Raw genomic sequence first — 22,644 nt, 5'->3', positions numbered from 1 at the left:
ATAAGTGCAGGGGTAGACAGTGCTGTGCCCTCCACCTTGTTATTGGACTTCAGCTTCTATCAGTCTCAAGCATCATGACCATTGATCAGGGATAATGAAAGTTTTAATCCAGAATCAACTGGGAAGCACCACGTTGGCTACCCCATAGCTATTATCACAATCTTTTGTGTGCTACTCTAGAACATGCACATAGCAAAAACCAGCTTTGTCCTCCAAACACCTGAGCCCTTCCAAAATAAAGCTGCAGGAGCTGCAGGAGGCTTTCAAGGGAGAAATATTGCCATCCATGAACAAACAATACAAACAAAACAATTCCGACATTTAAGCATTAAAATGGGCTGCAATACCCAGTTTCGAAGCACACCCAACAACTTTTAAAGACAACAATGGCACTTAAATAATTGCCCTTGACCCTATGTAGAATTGCTTTCCCAGGTCTGTTGAAACCACAGAAGAGGATCTTTTACAAGCCAGTCACCTTTTGTTAGGTTCTTAGCAGGAGGACCAAATGAGCCTTCAAGAACACGCCAATACGGCAAACCTCACAACGCTGAAACGCTTCCAGCATCTTCCCCCCCCCCCCTCAAAAAAGGTGCTATTCTTCCCCTACATGCTTTTTCTGCAACCCAGCCTAAGAGCATGCAAGTGGGGGTGGCGAAATGACAAGCGACGCCGACGAAGCCAGCAATAACACCTGAAGCTGGGAGCTTTTCCGTAAACAACTGAATCTACCTCAGGCTCGCTCGCTCTCACTCCCGTTGACTGACAGCCGAACAAGCGGCGCGCGAGCCGACTCTACTTCACAAGCAGCAGACTAAAGCACCTCCGAGCCCGAAGCGAGTCCCCTCCTCCCGATGCATCCCGCTGGTTCAAGCCCCCCCCCTTCCCCCCTTTTTTTACCTTGCGGCACTGCTGGCTTCCGCAGTGGTTGCAGCAGAAGCCCGAGGTCCGGTTGGCTGTGCTGGCCAGCTGCATGCCTACTAGCTCGGGTCACGGGGAGGAGGAGCTGCTGCTGGTGGTGCTGCTCAGAGCGCGCGACCGCCTCCTCGCCTCAGCAAGGGCGGCAGGCCGAGGCTTAAAAGCCAGCCTGTGGGCGGGCAGGCCCAGCACAAACAACAAGCCCAGCAAAGCCCGCCCCCTTTGGCGGCTGCCCGCCAATGACCGGGAAGCGGAGGGACTCGCAGGCAGGCAAAAGCGCCTGGGAAGGGGGGCGAAAACGAAGGGCCGAGGGTCTCCGGGGAGAGCGGCACGTGGATTTACGCCCCGTCCCCCTGACTCGGGCCGCGAGCTCCTGACGGCGACCCCGACCTTCATCGCCTGCTCTCACAAGACTTCCTTCTCAACCGCCCTCTTTAAGCAGAAAAATAATAATAATAAAGAAGCCGCCGCGTTTTTTCTTTAGCGCTGACAAGGCGAGGCACAATATCCCAGCTGCAGGCAGCGACAGGCCCTGGAGCCAACCACCAGCCCTCTCCCCTCCCACTCTCCAAATAAAGTTCGCTTATGATCTTAGAAAGCGCTCTTGGCAGCGCTTACGAAGCCTGGCTCTGTCTGGCATGCCTCCCTGCCACGGAATAGACGCTTAGGGATACTGCTGGGTGGAGGGCAATAACAACCACCACCACCACCACTACCACCACAACAACAGGGAAGGGGAACCAAGTCTTCTCAAAAACTGGACCCTTCCCAGTTGAGGAAAGGCTTGCAAAACGAAAAGGGCTCTGTTCAACAGGTGCAGTTCACTTTAGGCTATGCTAGCTTCTTCAGGCGATTTACTGGGCATCAGCATTGTCCTCTCCCTCTCCGATCTGCCCTGATTTCAAAGTTCCCAGTCCTTTGCCCACGTTCCAGCCACAGCTTTCCTTGCTAATTGTGTCACGCCAGAAAATGATGCAACATGCTAGTTGTTGCTGGGGAACAACTGGTCTGCATATTTCCACAAACTTCCATCATCTTCATGTTCAAATTCCTACAAACAGGGGCTCCAAAGCTCCTCACTAAGGTTAAAAAGATGTTCTGTCAGTCCTTGTGACTGAGTGAGCGCGTGTCAATTTGCACTATTTTTCAAGAACTGAACGGAAACAGAAAAATAAAGTTGCAGAAGCCAAAGCTTTCAGTTGACTCAACATGTATTCACTTGCTCTGTACAAAGCACATTAACTCCGTGTGGGGATTTGTGTACAGTTGGTTCACAGTGTTTACAATACATATCTCCCTTCAGGGAGGAAAATTGCTGAACTTGCAAAAAAAAAAGTGTTATTGCTCTCAACTGTGACAGGATAATGGGCTCTTTATTTTACTTGTCTCTCAAAAAATTGTCTCAACACGTGTGGATTTAAAAAAAGGGGGGTTGCCTATATCTTTATGGTTCATATGCATATTTGACACACCAAAATAAATCAGTAATTAAAGGAAGTCAAACTACTGTTGCTTGAACAACAAAAATATAATGATGCTAAGGGGAGTTGGACACTGCTTCACATATTACTCTAACACAGTTTAGTGATAAAGAATCTTGGAAATAGGTGGGGAAGGCATCTATCCTGCCATGAGTACTGGCTTTTGTTTTGCCAGTTAATTCTACAGGTTCTTTAAAGGATCTTTGGTAGTTAACATATGAGGGGAAATATATTTTTATTTGAACAGAACAGGAAAAACGCCTTAACGAGCAACAAAAACAAAACCCCTCAAACAGTAAACCTCCTTAAACCTTCAATAATAAACCTCCTTAAACCTTCTTACACAGTAACACAAAACACTCTACCACCATGAAGTAACCCCAAAGGAACAATGGAACAATTTCCAAAGTAACAACTCCCCCACCAGCCCTTCACTCACATATAACACCAGATCCAACCGTGGGAAGCCTCAGCAGTGTTTGGGTCCATCATCCTCTCCCTCCTGACCCCATTGCCCTGCACTATTTATACCTGACTCAACTAGGTGCGGCTGGATATCTCCATGGCCGCCACCTGTGGCAGTTAGGGCTCCTACTCAGGGCAATCAAGGCCCAGCTGGGCCACCCTTGAAGGCAGGAGTGCTCCTGCAAGGACTCACAGGAAGGGTTGGCTGCCTAAAGCAAAACCTATACCTCCTCGGTTTTTCTTCCGCATTTCAGCTTCCTGATCTGATTGTGCACATAGGCAAAAAGAGAATCTGTATTGTCATTACAAAACAGCTCTACATCAGATATGGGGTACTGTTGGACCTCCAAGACATTGCTGAACTAGAACTCCCATTATCTCTGTCCATTGGCTGTGTTTGCCAGGGCTGATGGGAGTTGTTGTTCAGCAACATCTGGAGGGCCAAAAGTTCCCCACACTTGGTTTACACCCACAACTTCATTTAGAATAAGTTTCTTTCAACTCACAAACAGATAATAGGCACTAATGCTCTGACCTTCCGCCCTCCCCAGTGACTTTTTTTCGGTGGACGCTGAAAGATCAGATATGCAAAGCCATACCTGGTGGATCCAATGTACTTTTAACTGTTTCTCATACAGCCTAAAAACTTTGTTTCATTATATCTCTTCTACCACCCTCATTCTGAAGTTCTCCTAGATCAGATCAAGCAAACATTAACATCCAAAATACCAATGTCAATGTTAAGACTGAAACAAGTACTATATGTAAATATCAAGTCCTTGCATATCCAGCAACTCTTCCCCCCATCTAAATATCATTATTTACACTGTACTAGCAAGAGATAAACAAGAAAAAGATAAGGGAAGTATAATGGAACCCACTTCCCAAATACCCTAAGACAGCCTGTATAAACAAAGAAAACTTCCACCCAGAAAATCTTAACTCCCTCCTAATAACGAACTACTAAAATATAAATCCACAATACAGCAGTGATGTTTGCAGTTAAGAACAACAACACATAATATTTCAGTGTTTCATTTGTAGTTATATGATTCTAGTATGGAATCCCCTTCTGAAGGCTTATTTACTGAACAATTTCAAGTTTGGTCTTGTAAATGACACAGTACAAATGCACTTAATAGTACCATGATTTCCATAGACATTATTTGTGTCCAAGTGTTGACCAACACTAGAACATTATCAACCATTTAGGACTCATCTAGATAAGTAAAGAAAAAGTGTTTTATATGCTTTGTATATGCATTATGGGGATGCGGGTGGCGCTGTGGGTTAAACCACAGAACCTAGGACTTGCCAATCAGAAGGTCGGCAGTTTGAATCTGTGCGACGAGGTGAGTTCCCGTTGCTTGGTCCCTGCTCCTGCCAACCTAGCAGTTCGAAAGCACATCAAAGTGCAAGTAGATAAATAGGTACCGCTCCGGCGGGAAGGTAAACGGCGTTTCCGTGCGCTGCTCTGGTTCATGCTGGCCACATGATCCGGAAGCTGTACACCGGCTCCCTCGGCCAATAAAGCGAGATGAGTGCTGCAACCCCAGAGTCGGCCACGACTGGACTTAATGGTCAGGGGTCCCTTTACCTTATATGCATTATAACACTGACACCAGATGGGGTTTCACCAACGCGGTTTCACATACAAAGTTTACAACGCGTTTTCCTGAAACGCTTCTTTGATGTGTCTAGATCTAGCCTTAGAATCACCATTCCCATGCTACAGAACACTCTTCCATGAGAGACTGCACAGGCATCCTTGCTAACTTTCAAATAGTTATTGAAGAACTTTTTATGCCGACACATCTATTCAGCCGCTTGAACTAAAGACGTTCTTGGATTGAGATTGTCTGGTTATGGTGATTCATGTACTGGTAACCTCAAGGCTTGACTACTGCAATGTGGAGCTACCCTTAGTCCTGGTCTTGAGACTCTAGCTGGTGCAAAATACTGCAGTGAGAGTGCTGTGGGTCCAGATTATTGCCAGCATGTAACTCTGGTGCTCAAAGGTTTACACTGTCTATATGCTACTGGACCAGTTTCATAGTATTTTGCAAGGCCCTCAACAACTTTGCTACAGGATATCTTAAGGACCACTTAATCCCTTATATCTCTGCCTGATCACTGAGGTCTTTGCAGGAGTCACTGTGTGGCCCCCCGATGGCTCAGATGCTTGCCTCAGGAGCTGTGCGTTCAGTATTGTACAGTACACCCAATTTTATGTAACTGCCTGAGGAACATCTGACACTTATTGAATTCTCTTTTCTTCCAGCAGGCTTTCTGGTTTTATAGTTTTAACAAATTTCCCCCTTTTCTATATTCTATGTTCTGTAACCACCTAGAGATGATTGTAGTTAAGGAGTATATAAATTGCTTAGTTTAAATGAATGAAATAAAAATAATAGCATTGCCTTTATGGACATTATCACAAATGTGGCCATATGGTGGCATTTCTGTATCTTGGGTCATGGAAACACTCAACATGCAGTGTTTAAAACCAGCAACAGCCTTCATCTTTCTTCTCTGGCAACTCTTATTGTCCAGGTGCCAGAAACTATTCCTTAATTGCTGCCAGTGTGACTTTTTATAATTCAGATTAAATAAATCTAATTTTCTTCATTAAGATTCTAAGTTTTAATTTCTTGAAAACATAACAATACTAGCTCTCTTTGCCTCTATATGTTCATTAGGACTAACCTACTGAAACTCAGAAAAGTTGTGTAAATTTCTAATCTATCATACCTCTGGAAAAGAACAAAAGAGAAGAAACGAAGCAGGCAGAACTGAGCAAAGCAGCAGAAGCAGTTGAAACATGCCACACTCCCCTTTCTAATTTTGCCCAGGAACAAAGAAGTGAGCCTAGCAACAGTTTTTACCCAATCAGAGATCAGATAAACAGGTATAAGGCTCGGCTTCTCAACACCTCAGAAAGGCCAGCCTCCTCAAGCAACTTCTCTGATTGTGTACTGTAAAAGACTGACTGCCATTTCATAAGCTGAAAAGGAACATTTGCTTTCCTGCTCTATAAGATATAAGGCACAAACAAATGTTTTCATGTACAGGGCTGCCTCCACTTGTTAACTAAAAACAAACGTGTTTTCCTTAATTTGAAGAACTTTTGTACTATGAACTATTCATCTATTTAGCTTCCCTGTTTATTTTAGGTCTCTCTTTTCTGTTGGACCTTGGCACAGAAGTTGTTTCATTCTGTTCAATATATCAGCTTGTCCATCTAAAGTCTTGCTTATTAACTGAGATCTCATTGTACTCCTAAACATACAAATTCAAAGATACACTTAAGTACACCCCCCCAAAAAAGAAACATCAGCCCAGTTTAATGCTGCTGTAGGTATTCTGGGAACATCAGTTGTTTTGAAAGCAGTATTGTAATTACTTAATGCTAAATATGAGATTTATTTTCTACAACCCAGTTTATACCAGGATCTCGGCCTCATTGCTTTTTAATAAGACTGCATGGAATCCTTTGTCACAAGTGACTTGCCACTCATATAACCTCTAGTAACTCATATTTAACAGGACAACTATTTTAAGTACACCCAGTTTAGTTTCTAGAAAACATGTTTACAAGGATAGAGCTAAAAACCATGCTTAAAATACATACTATTCATTATCAGCATAAAATCTTAAATAAAACTGCTAAAACCCACTAACTTTTAAATAAGATTTTAAATAGATCCGACCAACCACCGTAAATGCACATTCAAAAACATGCTGGTATGCTGAAATATGTCCTCTCCTCCCACAATATGTGGTGAAAAGAGATACTGTTCTTTGTTTCCAAAATGAAATCAATGTTATTTTCATAATGTTCTCAGAACTCATGCACTACAGGGGGAGGGGAAACATTTATTGGGGAAATAAATGAAATTAGCCATTGCTCCCAAACAAGCAAATAAAGGGAATGCATTTTGTTCTCTATCCTCATTAGCCATGCCTACCCCACCCCCAATGATCTTTGATTGCCTAGGGAAGAGTCTCTTGATTCTCCCATCCCTTGAAAGCCAGCAGATACAGCTAGGATAGCCATATAGGTTTCCAGTCTGCGGAAAAGAGATGCACAGTGCTTCCTTATAATAGCATTCTTTCTAATCGGGCCATCACACACACACACACCCCATTCTCTTAGTTTTATAGGGCTCAGAGCACCAGTTAGTGTAATTATCACAATACTTTTACAAGCTGGGGAAGACCTGAGCAACTTTACAGAACTAACTGCAAGGCTAGATTAAAATAAGAAACTCAAGGATGCCTCACTCAAGGTGCTGAAACTGAGAACTAACACTACAATAATACAGATGCGATGGTGTGCTCTTGAGTCCACTCACAGAACTTTGGTTACTCGTCTCTCAGCAAGTTACTGTATGCTATCTACTGCTACACTCCACTACACAAAAGGACCGGCAAATTTCCATCTGTTCACACAACACTTCAAGCGCACACGGGACACATAAATAGCATTTCCCCCCAACTTGCAGCTATGTCAATGACCCTGGGGCATTTATCAGTTAAATCAAATCACCATTGCATTTAGGAGGATTAGAGCCAGTAATTAACTACCTGGAACTGAATAATGTTGCCTGACAGTCATTTCTCTCCTTCAAACTATATACAGGTGACATCTAGAAACATATTAAAAAAAACACTGTGAAAATGCTTGTTTGTTTTTTTTAGAAAAATTGAAAAATACATTGAATTTGGCATAGCTCACTTTCGCCATCTAATGTCACATTTGCATATTGCACTTTAGAACACATTTAAAGGTAAAGGGACATTTAAAACGTTTTATTTGCAGCTGTATAGCTGAGTCCATAGTCTGAACTGTCATTTTCCCCATCACATGTACCTAGACAAGAAAGGCAATGCCAACGATTCAAGGCCAAGGGACAGGAGTGTAACCTGTTTCATAGCTGGCTGGAAAAAGTCTCCAATAGTTGTGTTGCTGAGCTTCCAATCACGTGCATACATTGTTACAAAGTGTTGAAGCAGTTTTAATAGCATTTGTGAGAATTTATTTTTGATACCTCCATACACCCCTGCTGCATCCTTCCTATTTGTTTATAAGCAAGCCAAAGCTTACAGGAGAGAACAAAAAGTTTGAGAAATTTGTTGTTTCCCAGAACCGCATTAGGAAGTCAGTCACATAAGAAGCTAAAGATCTTCAACTTGAAGAATGTAAAGTGTATTGCCAGAAACGTATCAGACATTTTCCCAATCTTGTGGTCTATAAATATACAGCATTCATGACCCTGGAATATTATTTGTGTACTATCTAGCTTTCTAGTCTTCATGGCTGGTGGCTGCTGACAGATGAGAATTCCTTATATGCAGATCACTGAGCAGTAGCCATTTACCCAGCCTGTAACTATTTACCAGAACTACCTTTCCTCACTCCCTTGCAAAGGAGAAAGCTTTATCTTTAAAACTCTCCCCAACACATTCTTGGAGACAGTTCTATTTACACACATCTCTAGATACGGTTGAGACTATCCTGCATTTTTAAATATATGTATTTCTAGGCAATTTGGTTCACTGTGTGGGTAGCAAATTAAAAGCCAGCAGTCAAGATAGCCAGTATGCTCAGAGTAACATATGCTAAAATCTTCACACATACACCCCCACCCCTCGTAGCTGGCTTAGCCGTGGCAGGAGCTACCTCAGGGAGGCCTCCTACATAGACAAGCTGTTTGGTGACAGCTTATCAGGACTGGATAAATGACTAAAAGTGCTGCTTCATGCATTACAAAAAGTAATATGCACAGGAGGCACTCAATAAAGGAAGTGACATGGAGTCTGTATACAGTCAGCCATAAATGACCACTTTGTGGGTTTAAATAATGTATGGTTTGACTGTGGGTCTCCTGCTGATCAGAAGGGAGGACATTTCCTGTCACCCGCACCCCCCCCCCAAACCCAGGCTATTGTTAAAGGAATTGCAAATAGGAGGTGTGAACTTCTCTCCTATTCAAGATGCAAGAACAAAGAATGGATAATATATTACCTGCCACTCACTCTTCTAAAGTAAGTGCTTTGGAGCTCTCAGCATGAGTGGGTGCAGAGAGTGGAGAGTTGAAATGTTGTTGTTTAGTCGTTCAGTCGTGTCCGACTCTTCGTGACCCCATGGACCAGAGCACGCCAGGCACTTCTGTCTTCCACTGCCACCCGCAGTTTGGTCAGATTCATGTTTGTAGCTTCGAGAACACTGTCTAACCATCTCGTCCTCTGTCGTCCTCTTCTCCTTGTGCCCTCCATCTTTCCCAACATCAGGGTCTTTTCCAGTGAGTCTTCTCTTCTCATGAGGTGGCCAAAGTATTGGAGCCTCAGCTTCACGATCTGTCCTTCCAGTGAGCACTCAGGGCTGATTTAATAATAATTTATTATTATTATTTCCTTAAGAATGGATGCGTTTGATCTTCTTGCAGTCCATGGGACTCTCAAGAGTCTCCTCCAGCACCATAATTCAAAAGCGTCAATTCTTCGGCGATCAGCCTTCTTTATGGTCCAGCTCTCACTTCCATACATCACTACTGGGAAAACCATAGCTTTTACTATACGGACCTTTGTTGGCAATGTGATGTCTCTACTTTTTAAAATGCTATCTAGGTTTGCCATTGCTTTCCTCCCAAGAAGCAGGCGTCTCTTAATTTCGTGGCTGCTGTCACCATCTGCAGTGATCATGGAGCCCAAGAAAGTAAAATCTCTCACTGCCTCCATTTCCTCCCCTTCTATTTGCCAGGAGGTGATGGGACCAGTGGCCATGATCTTCGTTTTTTGATGTTGAGCTTCAGACCATATTTTGTGCTCTCCTCTTTCACCCTCAATAAAAGGTTTTTTAATTCCTCCTCACTTTCTGCCATCAAGGTTGTGTCATCTGCATATCTGAGGTTGTTGATATTTCTTCCAGCAATCTTAATTCCGGCTAGGGATTCATCCAGCCCAGCCTTTCGCATGATGAATTCTGCATATAAGTTAAATAAGCAGGGAGACAAAATACAGCCTTGTCGTACTCCTTTCCCAATTTTGAACCAATCAGTTGCTCCATAACCAGTTCTAACTGTAGCTTCTTGTCCCACATAGAGATTTCTCAGGAGACAGATGAGGTGATCAGGCACTCCCATTTCTTTAAGAACTTGCCATAGTTTGCTGTGATCGACACAGTCAAAGGCTTTTGCATAGTCAATGAAGCAGAAGTAGATGTCTTTCTGGAACTCTCTAGCTTTCTCCATAATCCAGCGCATGTTTGCAATTTGGTCTCTGGTTCCCCTGCCTCTTCTAAATCCAGCTTGCACTTCTGGGAGTTCTCGGTCCACATACTGCTTGAGCCTTCCTTGAAGAATTTTAAGCATAACCTTGCTAGCGTGTGAAATGAGTGCAATTGTGCGGTAGTTGGAGCATTCTTTAGCACTGCCCTTCTTTGGGATTGGGATGTAGACTGACCTTCTCCAATCTTCTGGCCACTGCTGAGTTTTCCAAACTTGCTGGCATATTGAGTGTAGCACCTTAACAGCATCATCTTTTAAAATTTTAAATAGTTCAGCTGGAATGCCATCACTTCCACTGGCCTTGTTATTTGCAATGCTTTCTAAGGCCCATTTGACTTCACTCTCCAGGATGTCTGGCTCAAGGTCAGCAACCACACTACCTGGGGTGTACGAGACATCCATATCTTTCTGGTATAGTTCCTCTGTGTATTCTTGCCACCTCTTCTTGATGTCTTCTGCTTCTGTTAGGTCCTTACCACTTTTGTCCTTTATTATGGTAATCTTTGAACGAAATGTTCCTTTCATATCTCCAATTTTCTTGAACAGATCTCTGGTTCTTCCCATTCTGTTGTTTTCCTCTATTTCTTTGCATTGCTCATTTAAGAAGGCCTTCTTGTCTCTCCTTGCTATTTTTTGGAATTCTGCATTCAATTTCCTGTATCTTTCTCTATCTCCCTCGCATTTTGCTTGCCTTCTCTCCTCCGCTATTTGTAAGGCCTCATTGGATAGCCACTTTGCTTTCTTGCATTTCCTTTTCATTGGGATGGTTTTCGTTGCTGCCTCCTGTATAATGTTTCGAGCCTCCATCCATAGTTCTTCAGGCACTCTGTCCAGCAAATCTAAATCCTTAAACCTGTTCCTCACTTCCACTGTGTATTCATAAGGGATTTGACTTAGATTGTATCTTACCGGCCCAGTGGTTTTTCCTACTTTCTTCAGTTTAAGCTTGAATTTTGCTATAAGAAGCTGATGATCTGAGCCACAGTCAGCTCCAGGTCTTGTTTTTGTTGACTGTATAGAGCTTCTCCATCTTTGGCTGCAGAGAATATAATCAATCTGATTTCGATGCTGCCCATCTGGTGATGTCCATGTGTAGAGTCGTCTCTTGTGTTGTTGGAAAAGAGTGTTTGTGATGACCAGCTTGTTCTCTTGACAGAACTCTATTAGCCTTTGCCCTGCTTCGTTTTGAATTCCAAGACCAAATTTGCCAGTTGTTCCTTTTATCTCTTGATTCCCTACTTTAGCATTCCAATCCCCTATAATAAGAAGAACATCCTTCTTTGGTGTCACTTCTATAAGGTGTTGTAAGTCTTCATAGAATTGGTCAATTTCAGTTTCTTCAGCAGCAGTAGTTGGTGCATAAACTTGGATTACTGTGATGTTAAAAGGTCTGCCTTGGATTCGTATCGAGATCATTCTATCATTTTTGAGATTGCATCCCAGTACAGCTTTCGCCACTCTTTTGTTGACTATGAGGGCCACTCCATTTCTTTTACGGGTTTCTTGCCCACAGTAGTAGATATGATAGTCATCCGAACTGAATTCGCCCATTCCCGTCCATTTTAGTTCACTGATGCCCAGGATGTCAATGTTTATTCTTGCCATCTCATTTTTGACCACATCCAACTTACCCAGGTTCATGGTTCTTACATTCCAGGTTCCTATGCAATATCTTTCTTTACAGCATTGGACTTTCCTTTCGCTTCCATGCATATCCGCAACTGAGCGTCCTTTCGGCTTTGGCCCAGCCGCTTCATCAGCTCTGGATCTACTTGTACTTGTCCTCCGCTCTTCCCCAGTAGCATGTTGGACGCCTTCCGACCTGAGGGGCTCATCTTCCAGCGTCATATCTTTTATATGCCTGTTGTCTTTGTCCATGGAGTTTTCTTGGCAGGGATACTGGAGTGGCTTGCCGGTTCCTGCTCCAGGTGGATCACGTTTGGTCCAAACTCTCCACTATGACCTGTTCATCTTGGGTGCCCTGCTCGGCATAGTTCATAGCTTCTCTGAGTTCTTCAAGCCCCTTCGCCACGGCAAGGCAGTGATCCATGAAGGGGAGAGTTGAAATAGGCATTGTAATACTTTTTGGCCCAGAGTTTGTTTTCTTGGCACAGAAACTCAATCCAGATTAGACAGAGGCTGCCTAGTTTTCAGGTCCACGAGGTACAGAATGGCTTGTTCTGGACTCCCTGGGAAGAACCAAGCGTGTAGCTTGAGGATACTCCTTGATTCATCATCACTTGAGGCCCTGGTAGCTTCAGTGGTTAGGAACATCTACCGGTACTTCCAGCTCTGGTGGGTATGTCAGCTCCAGACCCTTCTGAATAACTTTGCCACTGTACTCCATATTTCGGATAACCTCCAGTTTAGACTTCAGCAGTGCATTCTACACAAGGCTTACCATGAAGACAGTTCAGAGGCTGCAATTACAGCAGAAAGGGGCAGCCCAGCTCTTTGCTCAGATATCTTTAAGGACAAGCATAACACTTGTCCTGAAGCAGCTGCACTGGCTGCCAATTCACTTCCAGGGCCAGGTCAACATATTTAAAGCCTAAACAATCTGGGTCCCAAGTACATGGAAGATTACTTCCTCCCTATATGGCAGTCAGCATTTTCAGAAGAGGATTTTATTATGTCATCTCCCTTGGAGGGATGGGAGAGCTTTTTTCACAATGCCCCCCAAATTGTAGAACTCCTTTCCTATAGTGGTGTGTCAAGAGGGATCTGCTTTAGGCAATCACTGATAATGCACTTCTCCTTGGCTTTTAATAGTCAAGCTATTGTTAGAACCCCCCATATATCATTGTATAATCTGTCCTGGGACTTTACAGTCAAGGGCAGGTATGGTAACTAAATGATGATGATGATAATGATAATGATAATAATAATAAAGGAGGAGGAGAAGCAGCTATGATGTGAGAAAGGGGTTTGAGCCCTTAAAGGTTTGATACTAAGTTTACGGTATTTTTATGAATTGCATGTGTTCTTGTGTGACCACACTGATATTATAGTGTATTTTTGCTGATGCTTTAAAATATGCTGTATGGATAATTCTGTATGAAATTAGCAACTGTTTTTGAATCAAAATGAGAAAAACAAGTTCTATCAACTCTGGGGACTCAAACCAAATATTAGCCTTGTCTATGACAAAGTAACTTTGCTACGTATGTTCAGTTTGCAAGAGGTCCAGTATACCAGATGGGTCACAGCTCTAAATATTGTGCTAAAAAGAAAAAATAAAGATCTGCTTCATACTAATCAAATGGAACTCAATGTATACATTTATAGAAAGAAGCTCCTGGGGGAGCTAGTTCTGAAATGTAAACAACAGTTCATTTAAAATGCATCAAAATTTAAATTTGCCTGTTATTGAAACTAGGTTTTAAGCTCACTATACAGAAAGTTATTTTGAGCTTGTCAGCTATAAGTAACATTGTAAATATGGGGATTAATGGCAAAGTGTGTGGTTAAGGTGAGAACCAAAGAGCTCATTTTCCCTAAATTGGTCCTTTTCTATATCTAGGACTCAACCTGAGAGAGGCAAACAGAAATAGTGTCTTGTGATGGATATTTACAGAATAAGTAACTCTCTTGTGTTTAGAGTGTTTTCTGTATAGCTACATGGCTGGAAATGATAAAAGCACACACATGCCAAAGCCAGAGAACTGAAGATTACCAAATAAATTCCAAATTGTTCTCTAAGACTGAAGCAGACTGAAGCATTGAAGCATACTATATATCTCAGGGGTCAGCAATTTTTTTCAGCAGTGGCCTGTCCACTGTCCCTCAGACCTTGTGGGGGGCCAGACTATATTTTTTGGAGGGAAATGAATTCCTATGCCCCACAAATAACCTAGAGATGCATTTTTAATAAAAGCACACATTCTATTCACGTAAAAACACCAGGCAGGCCCCACAAATAACCCAGAGATGCATTTTAAATAAAAGGGTACATTCTACTCATGCTGATTCCTGGACTATCCGCGGGCCGGATTTAGAAGGCGATTGGGTAGGATCCAGCCCCCGGGCCTTAGTTTGCCTACCCATGATATAACTGGTCTTCCTAGTTCAATGTCTTATTTGTACTGAAATAACAGTTGTACATATGTCACTACAGTCTCATCTAGAATTTCTCCTAGAGCCATTTCTGCTTTCAGAAACTCGTCATCTCACAACACTGTCCTGCTAGCTGATGTCATGCTAAATACCAAGGTTTGTGATCAATCGATTTGCATTCCTCCCCCCAAATTTCAATTCTTGGAGGTCAATGGAGGCAATTTGCATTTTAAATTTCAGGAGATTCTTTTTAAAAAGACCTTTGCCTTCTACAATATTTTTTATCAAATGTTTGAATCCAAGCCCCCCCTAATCTTGGTCTATGGTGATTGCCTGGGAATAAGGTAGTTTGAGGACATGTTTGGCTTAGGACTCAGCCATTCCAAAACCATTTAACAGAACTGTTTTAGTACTGTTGCACCATATCTCACATGATAACACTGCTAGTGAGAACAGCAGCACGTTGCCTTAATAGAGATAATGTGAATTGAAGGCAAAAAACAATTAGGTTTAAAGGGGAGACTGCCTCCCACTGTTTGGCTTCTCTGCCAAACTAGGCTGCATCAACATAAGTGTTGTGCCCAGATCAAGGGATGTCATAGTGCTGCTCTATTCTGCCTTGGTCAGACAACACCTGGAATACTGGGTCCAGTTCTGGGCGCCATTGTTTAGGAAGGATGTTGACAGGCTGGAATGTGTGCACAGGAGGGCAACTAAGATGATCAAGCATCTGGAAAACAAGCCTTTTGAGGAGCAGTTGAGGTAGTTGGGTATGTTTAGCCTGGATAAGAGGATAGAATCATAGAATCATAGAGTTGGAAGAGACCACAAGGGCCATCGAGTCCAACCCCCTGCCAAGCAGGAAACACCATCAGAGCACTCCTGACATATGGTTGTCAAGCCTATGCTTAAAGACCTCCAAAGAAGGAGACTCCACCACACTCCTTGGCAGCAAATTCCACTGTCGAACAGCTCTTACTGTCAGAAAGTTCTTCCTAATGTTTAGGTGGAATCTTCTTTCTTGTAGTTTGGATCCATTGCTCCGTGTCCGCTTCTCTGGAGCAGCAGAAAACAACCTTTCTCCCTCCTCTATGTGACATCCTTTTATATATTTGAACATGGCTATCATATCACCCCTTAACCTCCTCTTCTCCAGGCTAAACATGCCCAGACTGAGAGGTGATAAGATAGCCATCTTCAAATATCTAAAGGGCTGTGACATGGAAGATGGAGCAAGCTTGTTTTCTCCTGCTCCAGAGGATTAGAACCAAACTAATGGCTTCAAGTCACACGAAAGGAGCGTTCAGCTAATCATATGGAAGAACTTCCTGACAGTAAGAGCTGTTTGAGAGTGGAATGGACTCGCTTAGGGGGTGAAAGATTCTCCTTTCTTGGAGGTTTTTAAGCAGAAGTTGGGTGGCCATCTGTAATGGATGCATTAGTTGAGATTCCTGCATAGCAGAGGGTTGGACTAGATGACCCCTGGATCCCTTCTAACCCTACAATTCTATGATTCTCAGTTAAAAAATTTGACAAATGATAAGTCCCTGCTGGAGAGCTCCATGGTCCAAAAATTACGTGTTTCTATAAAAGGTGGCGTACACTTCAGAAATGATAGACAGCAGTACATTTTTAAATTTCATGATAGATCGTGTTTAAGAAGCTTGTTCATTTTCCAGTACAGTAAACTGAAGGACGCTTTGCATGCAAACTGTACACAAAGACAGTGTTCTAATTTTGGAGGTTACTTTTAATTTTTAAGGTATTTGTTTTAAAGTGACTGTTAGTCATTATGGGGTTTCTCCAGTAAAGTTATTTCTTTTTACCAGATAATTAAGATGCATAGATAATGTAGATGTGGTGTATGTCTTTGCTTAGATGGGTATTTTGTGATTTTGATGTTTTGAATTGTTTTTTATTGATTTGTTGTACTTATTGCATATTTATTTTGTATTAATATGCTTTTCACTGCTTTGGTGTTTGGGGGACAAAAAACCCATTAAATAAACCATTTTTTAAAGTGCCTTTTGTATGGTTAGGCCTTCTTACCAAATTTACCACCAGCTTCAGTAAAATGCAGGCAATAACAGATCAACATGCTTCTCAGTAACTAGTTTTACCGCCAGGTATTTTTTATAACCCCCAAACTTTAAGGAACTTCCTCTATAAAGCAGCTTACAATCTCCAATAAAAACACCACCTCTGACTCTAAAATATAAAAATAAAAAGTATGGCAATGTACAACTAAACAATAAACCAACATAAACAGTAAAGTACAGAAACAGAGGTTGAAGAACCACACCAGCAAGACTTAGCACCACTTCCTCCCTATGCAGTATTTGAAATACAGGAGGAAAGAAGGAAATGGATAGTGGGAAGGGAATAAATGTTATTGGAGAACACCAGAGTGAAAGGAGGTAGAAACTGCAGCAAAGCTGTGACACCAGCATCCAACATTTTTCTAATTCTGGCTGCTCTGGCTGCCTACCATCTTGCCCAGCTTTTGGCTATGAAAGGCAAGTAGGGATTTAGTCTAAGAGCATGTTGTCTCTTCCTCTTTAAGCAATTTAAAGAGTTGGGAAGAAGAGAGAGCATTGATAGATATGGACTAGAAAGAGCCCCTAAATGTTAAATCTGTTTGAATACAATGGTGATGATGATGATTTCTTACATTTGTTAGTCACTTTATATTGCCCAGGGCAACCCAAAGCATCTTACAACCAACCAAGCAGACAAAAAACCCAAGATAGATGCATTAAAACCAAGAGGAAAAAGAAAAACATTAAAAGCAGCCCACCCTCTCAGAAAACAGTTAAAGGCCAAAGGCCTGGTTATAGAGGGAAGTTTTTGCCTGGCACCTAAAGATATGTAACAAAGGCACCAGTTGAGCCTCCCTGGGGATAGTATTCCACAAGTGGGGAGACACTGCAGAAAAGGCCTGTTGTTGGGTTGTCACCCTACAGACCTCTTGCGGAGGAGGCACGAGAAGAAGGGCCTCAGGTGACGATCACAGGGTGTTTTCAGCTATGCAGGAAGACATGGAAAGTCTGATGATTGACTGACAAAGTGAAAGAGATGGGAAAGTGGTGGAACCAGGTGGGCTGAATGGCAGGCCTACTGCTTCACTGGTATACAGAGGGGATCACACAGGTCATCTTTCCTCCACCACTGCCCTGCCTCAATCTACCTTTCCCGATTCACTTAGACCCCTCTGTGCTTCTTCTACTCCATTTCTGTTCTCTTCTCCCTCCTGGGCCCAACACATACCTATCCTACTTCCGTCCACCATCCTTTATCCCAATTCATTTTAACAATTATTCAAGGATTTTAGTGGGCAGCTGAGCTTTAAACAGTTAGACAATATATATATTTTCCTATGTGTAATATTTTGGATGGGTGGACATTCAACGAAAACACCTGAAAGGTCTCAATTACAACTAAGTGTACACTTATGAGTAGAAGAAGCCTAGTCTTTAAGCAAGTCATTACTTAACAAGTAAACAATGACAGTTTTATTACACAGCAATTGAGCAAAGTGTTTTAACTGTGCAGTTTCCACTGGGAGCAAAATAGAAAGGTTAACCTGTTTCCAGCCCAATGCCTTCATGTGGGAGAGAATTGCTTATCTGCTTCCCTTTGGAAAAGCTTTGTTTCATCTTGCATTTAAATGCTCTGAGGGCACAAAGATGTTTCCTGTTCAGTGATGTATCACAGCCAGATTTTTTATTCTTTCATAAGGAATTGTAATAAAAATGTATCGCAGTAATCCCAAAATAACTAAGCCAATTTCTAAATGAGAACCTCCAACACAGGCAAAATGTAATATTGCTATGTATTTATTCACTTTGTATTTGTTACCTGCAACTGCAAGGCAAGTTAAGGACATTTTTAAAAACAACATGCTTTACATTGAGTTACATGTGAAAACTGCTAGTAGAGGAGGAAAAAGATTAAAAGGAATCCTTCTTAAATCAAGTGAGCATTCAATCCAGTGTATGTCTCACATCTGAGTAACACAGGAAATACAAAAATTATTTAAGTCTCACTTGTAGGAAGGTACAAAGGACAAGAAGCCGGGCTTTGCCCATTTTACCTCCTTTCATTTGCATTATTCAAAGAAAAGTTATTTCTGAAGGAACATAAAGATTTCTGTGGAAACACACAGTCTTGTTTTGATGTCTGAGAAGGAAAATTCATTCATCAGATACACAAGTAAATTTTCCTAGAGTTCTTGACCCAGGCAACAGCCCCAAAGGAAAAAATCACCATGACATCTTCATTGGAGAGATGTTCACAAATCCAATCTGACAATCACAGAGAAAGTCTGAAGTACACTTTGCCAGAAGAGTAACACTTAAAAAGGAAAAGAAAAGCTGTGAGTAGCACTTGGAAGAAAATACAATGGTACCTTGGGTTACAAACACCTCGGGTTACAGACTCCGCTAATCAGGAAATAGTACCTCAGGTTAAGAATTTTACCTCAGGATGAGAACAGAAATCGTGCAGGAGGCCCCATTAGCTAAAGTGGTATCTCAGGTTAAGAACGGTTTCAGGTTAAGAACGGACCTCCAGAACGAATTAAGTTTGTAACCAGAGGTCCCACTGTAATGTAAAATGGTGCATTAGTGGCTGCAAAAAGATTCAGAAGGGATATTTAACTTCACTTATGTGCAGCAGGAAGTAAAAGAGCCTCACCAGCAACTAAAAACATTAGTTGGCTACCAAGGCCAGTCAAAGCATGTGGGATCCTTGCTTATAAGGAAAGGATTGCACAACTCTGCCTTTCAACTCTCTTTTATCCCTCTGATCTCCTGCTCTTGTATCTCCTTTAATATACTTTTTTACATGGCATGCCTACTCCTTTTGTTTTTTAAACCTGACAATAAAGAACATGCTGGGTTTTGTGGGACTAACTGCCAAGTGTCTCACAGAAGATGTAAGGTGTGTGCACCTCTGTGGAATGTTGTTTTAAGGAGCAAATTGGAAACTTAGCATGAGGGCAATTTATATTAAACTCAGTAGAAAAAATAGAATGCACACCTTGATTGTTTTTTAAACTAAGTACAGATTTGTCCCTGGAAACAACTGAATATATATAAATTCTTGTCATACGATGCCCTTCTCTATGACCCCCCCATCCCAGAGAGGTTCAGAAGGTGGCAACCAGAGAATGGGCCTTTTCTGTGGTGGCTCCCTGATTGTGGAATGCCTGACATCATCATTGCATGTCTTTAGGCACCAGACAAAAACATTCCTCTTTTACCCAGGCCTATGGCTATTAAATAATCTATGGCCTGTAAAAGTGTGGGGGAGAGGATTGTTTTTATGATGACTAAACTATCTGTCAGTGTGCTTTTTATTGCTTTTATCACTGATGTTTTGTAATGTGTTTTTAATGCTGTACACTGCCTTGAGATCCATTGATAAAGTGTGGTATATTAATAATAATAATAATAATAATAATAATAAATAAATAAATAAATAAATAAATAAAATATTATACAGAGAGAGTACATGCTATTGTACTGGCTACCCACCAGCTCATAACCAAAATTTACTCTGTAATGTTCTTTTCTTTTTCTTTTTTTAAAGAGCCGATTACTGTAACTTCTAGCTGCTTTCATTTAAAACATTTTCAAGTACCACAATTATTGTTACTTATTTCACTAGATTCAAAAACTAAAATTGTGTGTAACTTTAAGAAAATTGTAATATCTGATGTGGGCACACGCTAAGCACATTTTTAGTAGCACTAATAATAAAATAAGATCTCGAGTAATTTCTGGTTATTAGGAGTATTAGCAAGTCCTTTATTCAACACACACTCACAACACTCACACAGGCATAACTGCAATTAGTCTGTACTTTGGGTTGTATGGGAATGTATGCACACACACACAGCAAGATGCAATGTAGTTAAGCTCTTGCACAGCTTCCTACGTGTGTCAATGTACCATTAGGTCTGAAAAACAACTAAGCATTGCCCTACCCACAAAAAACTCACATAGCACTCACCGTTCTCAAAAGAAACACACTTATTCATTCCCCTCATCCGCAGCCAACCCACCCAAATAATTTGCAAATACTGTAATTATGTTTGTTTGAATATGAAGTGTTGCATAAAAGGTTTCACTGAAACGCACAGAAGATTCTATCTTATTTTTAGGGGATAAACAGATTCCAGAGGTGTGATCTCCTCCAGCCAATCACAAAGCTAAGACACAATGCTGCCATTTCTCCTCGTCCTATTACAGCAAAGGGTGGCTTGTTTTTCTGCTTTTGTCTGAGATCTTAAATGATGAATGGCTGCTTCAGGGAAAAGATCAAGCTGTGCAGTTGAGATTTATTATGAAAAGTAGATGGAACAAACAGCAAGTGTCAGAGTAGAAAACATGTTCCTCTCTACTGTTTGTATCTCTCTAAACCTAAACTTACAGGGCCAAATTAGGCAGGATAGCAGACGACCTCTAAGCAGAATCCGGTTTGCTGCTGAACCTCTTAAATTTTAAGAGTCTAAAAAGTGGAAGGGAGGGTGCTGAAGAACAAAGTGAACAAGCAGGAGGAGCTGAAGCCTCTGCCAGCTCTTCCTCCACAAAACTATTTTAGAAAAAAGAGCCCACACTCACGCGTCTCTGCCTGATGTTCAACAAACATTATGGCTTTGCAAAAAGAAAAGAAAAGAAGGTAGTATATTTTTCTCTAAGCTGGGATTCCATAACCAGAAACGACCCCTACCAGGAGAAAAATGGCTAAAAGCAAGCAATTATTGCTGGACAAATGAAGATGTGAGAAGCTGAGCTTACAGCAGCACTGCAATTTCAGTAGGCATTTACTTGAAATGCACGTGTGAAATTATCACAACCTAAACGCAGGTTTCATGTTCCTTCTGTTCAGATTTTAAAGCACATGAAACCATCCTCCAGGTACCTCAAACGGCTGTCCGCTTCTCAAACTTCCATTAACAAATACATTTGGGAACTATACTGGGGATTTTAATTTCTCAAAGCCGAGTCACATGCCAAAACATGGCAGAGTTACAATGGACTTTTCTCTTCCGCTACCATTCACCTTCCTTACATCAAGACATGACCATCCCTTTTGCCTGCCCCATCCATTCTCTCTCCCCACACCCCAAAACAAACCTCTAGCTTTGGTGTTCCACAAACTGGTGGTTGCAGTAGTTGTAGAACTCTTTCTCCTACGCGGCTCTTTATTTAAAGGTATTTTATATAATTTTAGAGGTAGATCACACAAAATAGTTGACAAAAGGCCATATAACAATAATCAGTGTTTGTTTTTAAAAAAATATATATAAGAGGAAAATATGGCAGTTTAGAGCAAGCTACAATGGCGTCGCCTCAGCTCCCTTTGGGGCAAGATGGTCTTTCAGAAGTCCCTGTGGGGCAGCTGGGGAAGAGAGGGGCCAACACTGGGAGACGGATTGTAGCAGCTCGCTAGGCCATTTCTTTCTTCCCTGCTCTCACTGGGGCAAGCTGGTCTTTGGAAAGAACGGCAGGTCTATTAAGCTCCTATACACGCACCACATATATGGCTCATCTTGTTTCAACCCACCTAATGGTACACATGAAGAGAGTGTTTTTGTTTTTGTTTCAAATGTATATTCTCTTCTGCCAACCAGGCTCCCAGAATAGCTTATAGAAAACCAATAAGCTTACTGGTATTGATGTTACCAGCCTCCAATATATCAAACTGGTGGTATCCAACAGCGCATCTTTTTCTACCGCTATGCATGGCAGACCAGCTGACTGCAGCAGAGGCAAAGCGTGGGGGGTGCAGCGGGGGCCGTGACCCCAGCCAGAATTTTGAGAGGGGGCGCAAACAGGCGCCCCCACAGCTGACTCCTTCATCGGAGCCTAGCTCCACACCAGAAGGAGCTGCGCCTTGGCTGCAGCGTTTGTGGCCTGGTGCAGCTCCACTCCCCAGGTCAGGCCTGACCCAGGGGAAAAGAGCAGGCAACTGGGCGGCAGCGCTGCCACCCACCCACCTCGGCCGTGGCACACCTGGTGCCCAGTAGTAGCAGCAGCTCCGCTGCCGGGTCACTTCTAACCTGACAGCGGAGAGCAGCTCTCCTCAGCCGCAGTAGCACTGCTGCCGGGTCAGAAAGATGGCAGAGAGGAGGAGAGTGGGCAGCAACTTCCCACTCCTCTCCTCACCCTGAACTGTGGCATGCAGAGGGCACCCTATGCACCTCTCAGGGGCACGCTCCAAGTGCCCACCCCAGGCAGCACGGGCATATGCTCCGCCGCTGGACTGCAGCCAGGCAGGGGGAGATGCTAGGCACCAAGGATGGCTCCTGAACATCGCCTGGCTAATTTTGAATGCTGCTCCAAAACCTGATCTAGCTGGTTGGGGGACCCTGTGGAGTAGATGGAGAGGGTGCAGAGAGCTGCGGCAAGGAAAAGGGGAAGTCTCAT

General features: G+C 42.5%; 1 protein-coding gene and 1 long non-coding RNA gene across 9 annotated transcripts in view; both read right to left on the bottom strand.

Moving 5' to 3' along the window:
• The window catches only part of SESN1 (sestrin 1), a 48,579-nt gene that overhangs the window by 14,551 nt on the left and 11,384 nt on the right, over positions 1-22,644 (bottom strand). The window contains exon 1 of one of the 8 annotated variants that reach the window (XM_083433524.1): positions 901-1,472. The exons of 4 other annotated variants lie outside the window; for them this stretch is intronic. In XM_083433524.1, coding sequence (XP_083289650.1) covers positions 901-975 — 75 coding nt within the window. In that variant the 5' untranslated portion in view covers positions 976-1,472. Of the gene's footprint in view, positions 1-732; positions 845-900; positions 1,473-22,644 lie in introns of those variants that run through there. 3 more of the 8 variants (XM_083433525.1, XM_083433526.1, XM_083433527.1) reach the window with 3 other exon arrangements.
• On the bottom strand, positions 18,028-22,108 carry LOC310674429. The gene is made up of 2 exons (XR_014509590.1): positions 20,225-22,108; positions 18,028-18,562 (listed from the first exon to the last, which is right to left on the bottom strand). It is a non-coding gene; the product is annotated as an uncharacterized lncRNA (long non-coding RNA).

Source organism: Podarcis tiliguerta (assembly GCF_965153285.1).
Source record: "Podarcis tiliguerta genome assembly, chromosome: 3".
Taxonomy (NCBI): Eukaryota; Metazoa; Chordata; class Lepidosauria; order Squamata; family Lacertidae; genus Podarcis; species Podarcis tiliguerta.
This window is presented reverse-complemented; position numbering and strand designations above follow the sequence as displayed.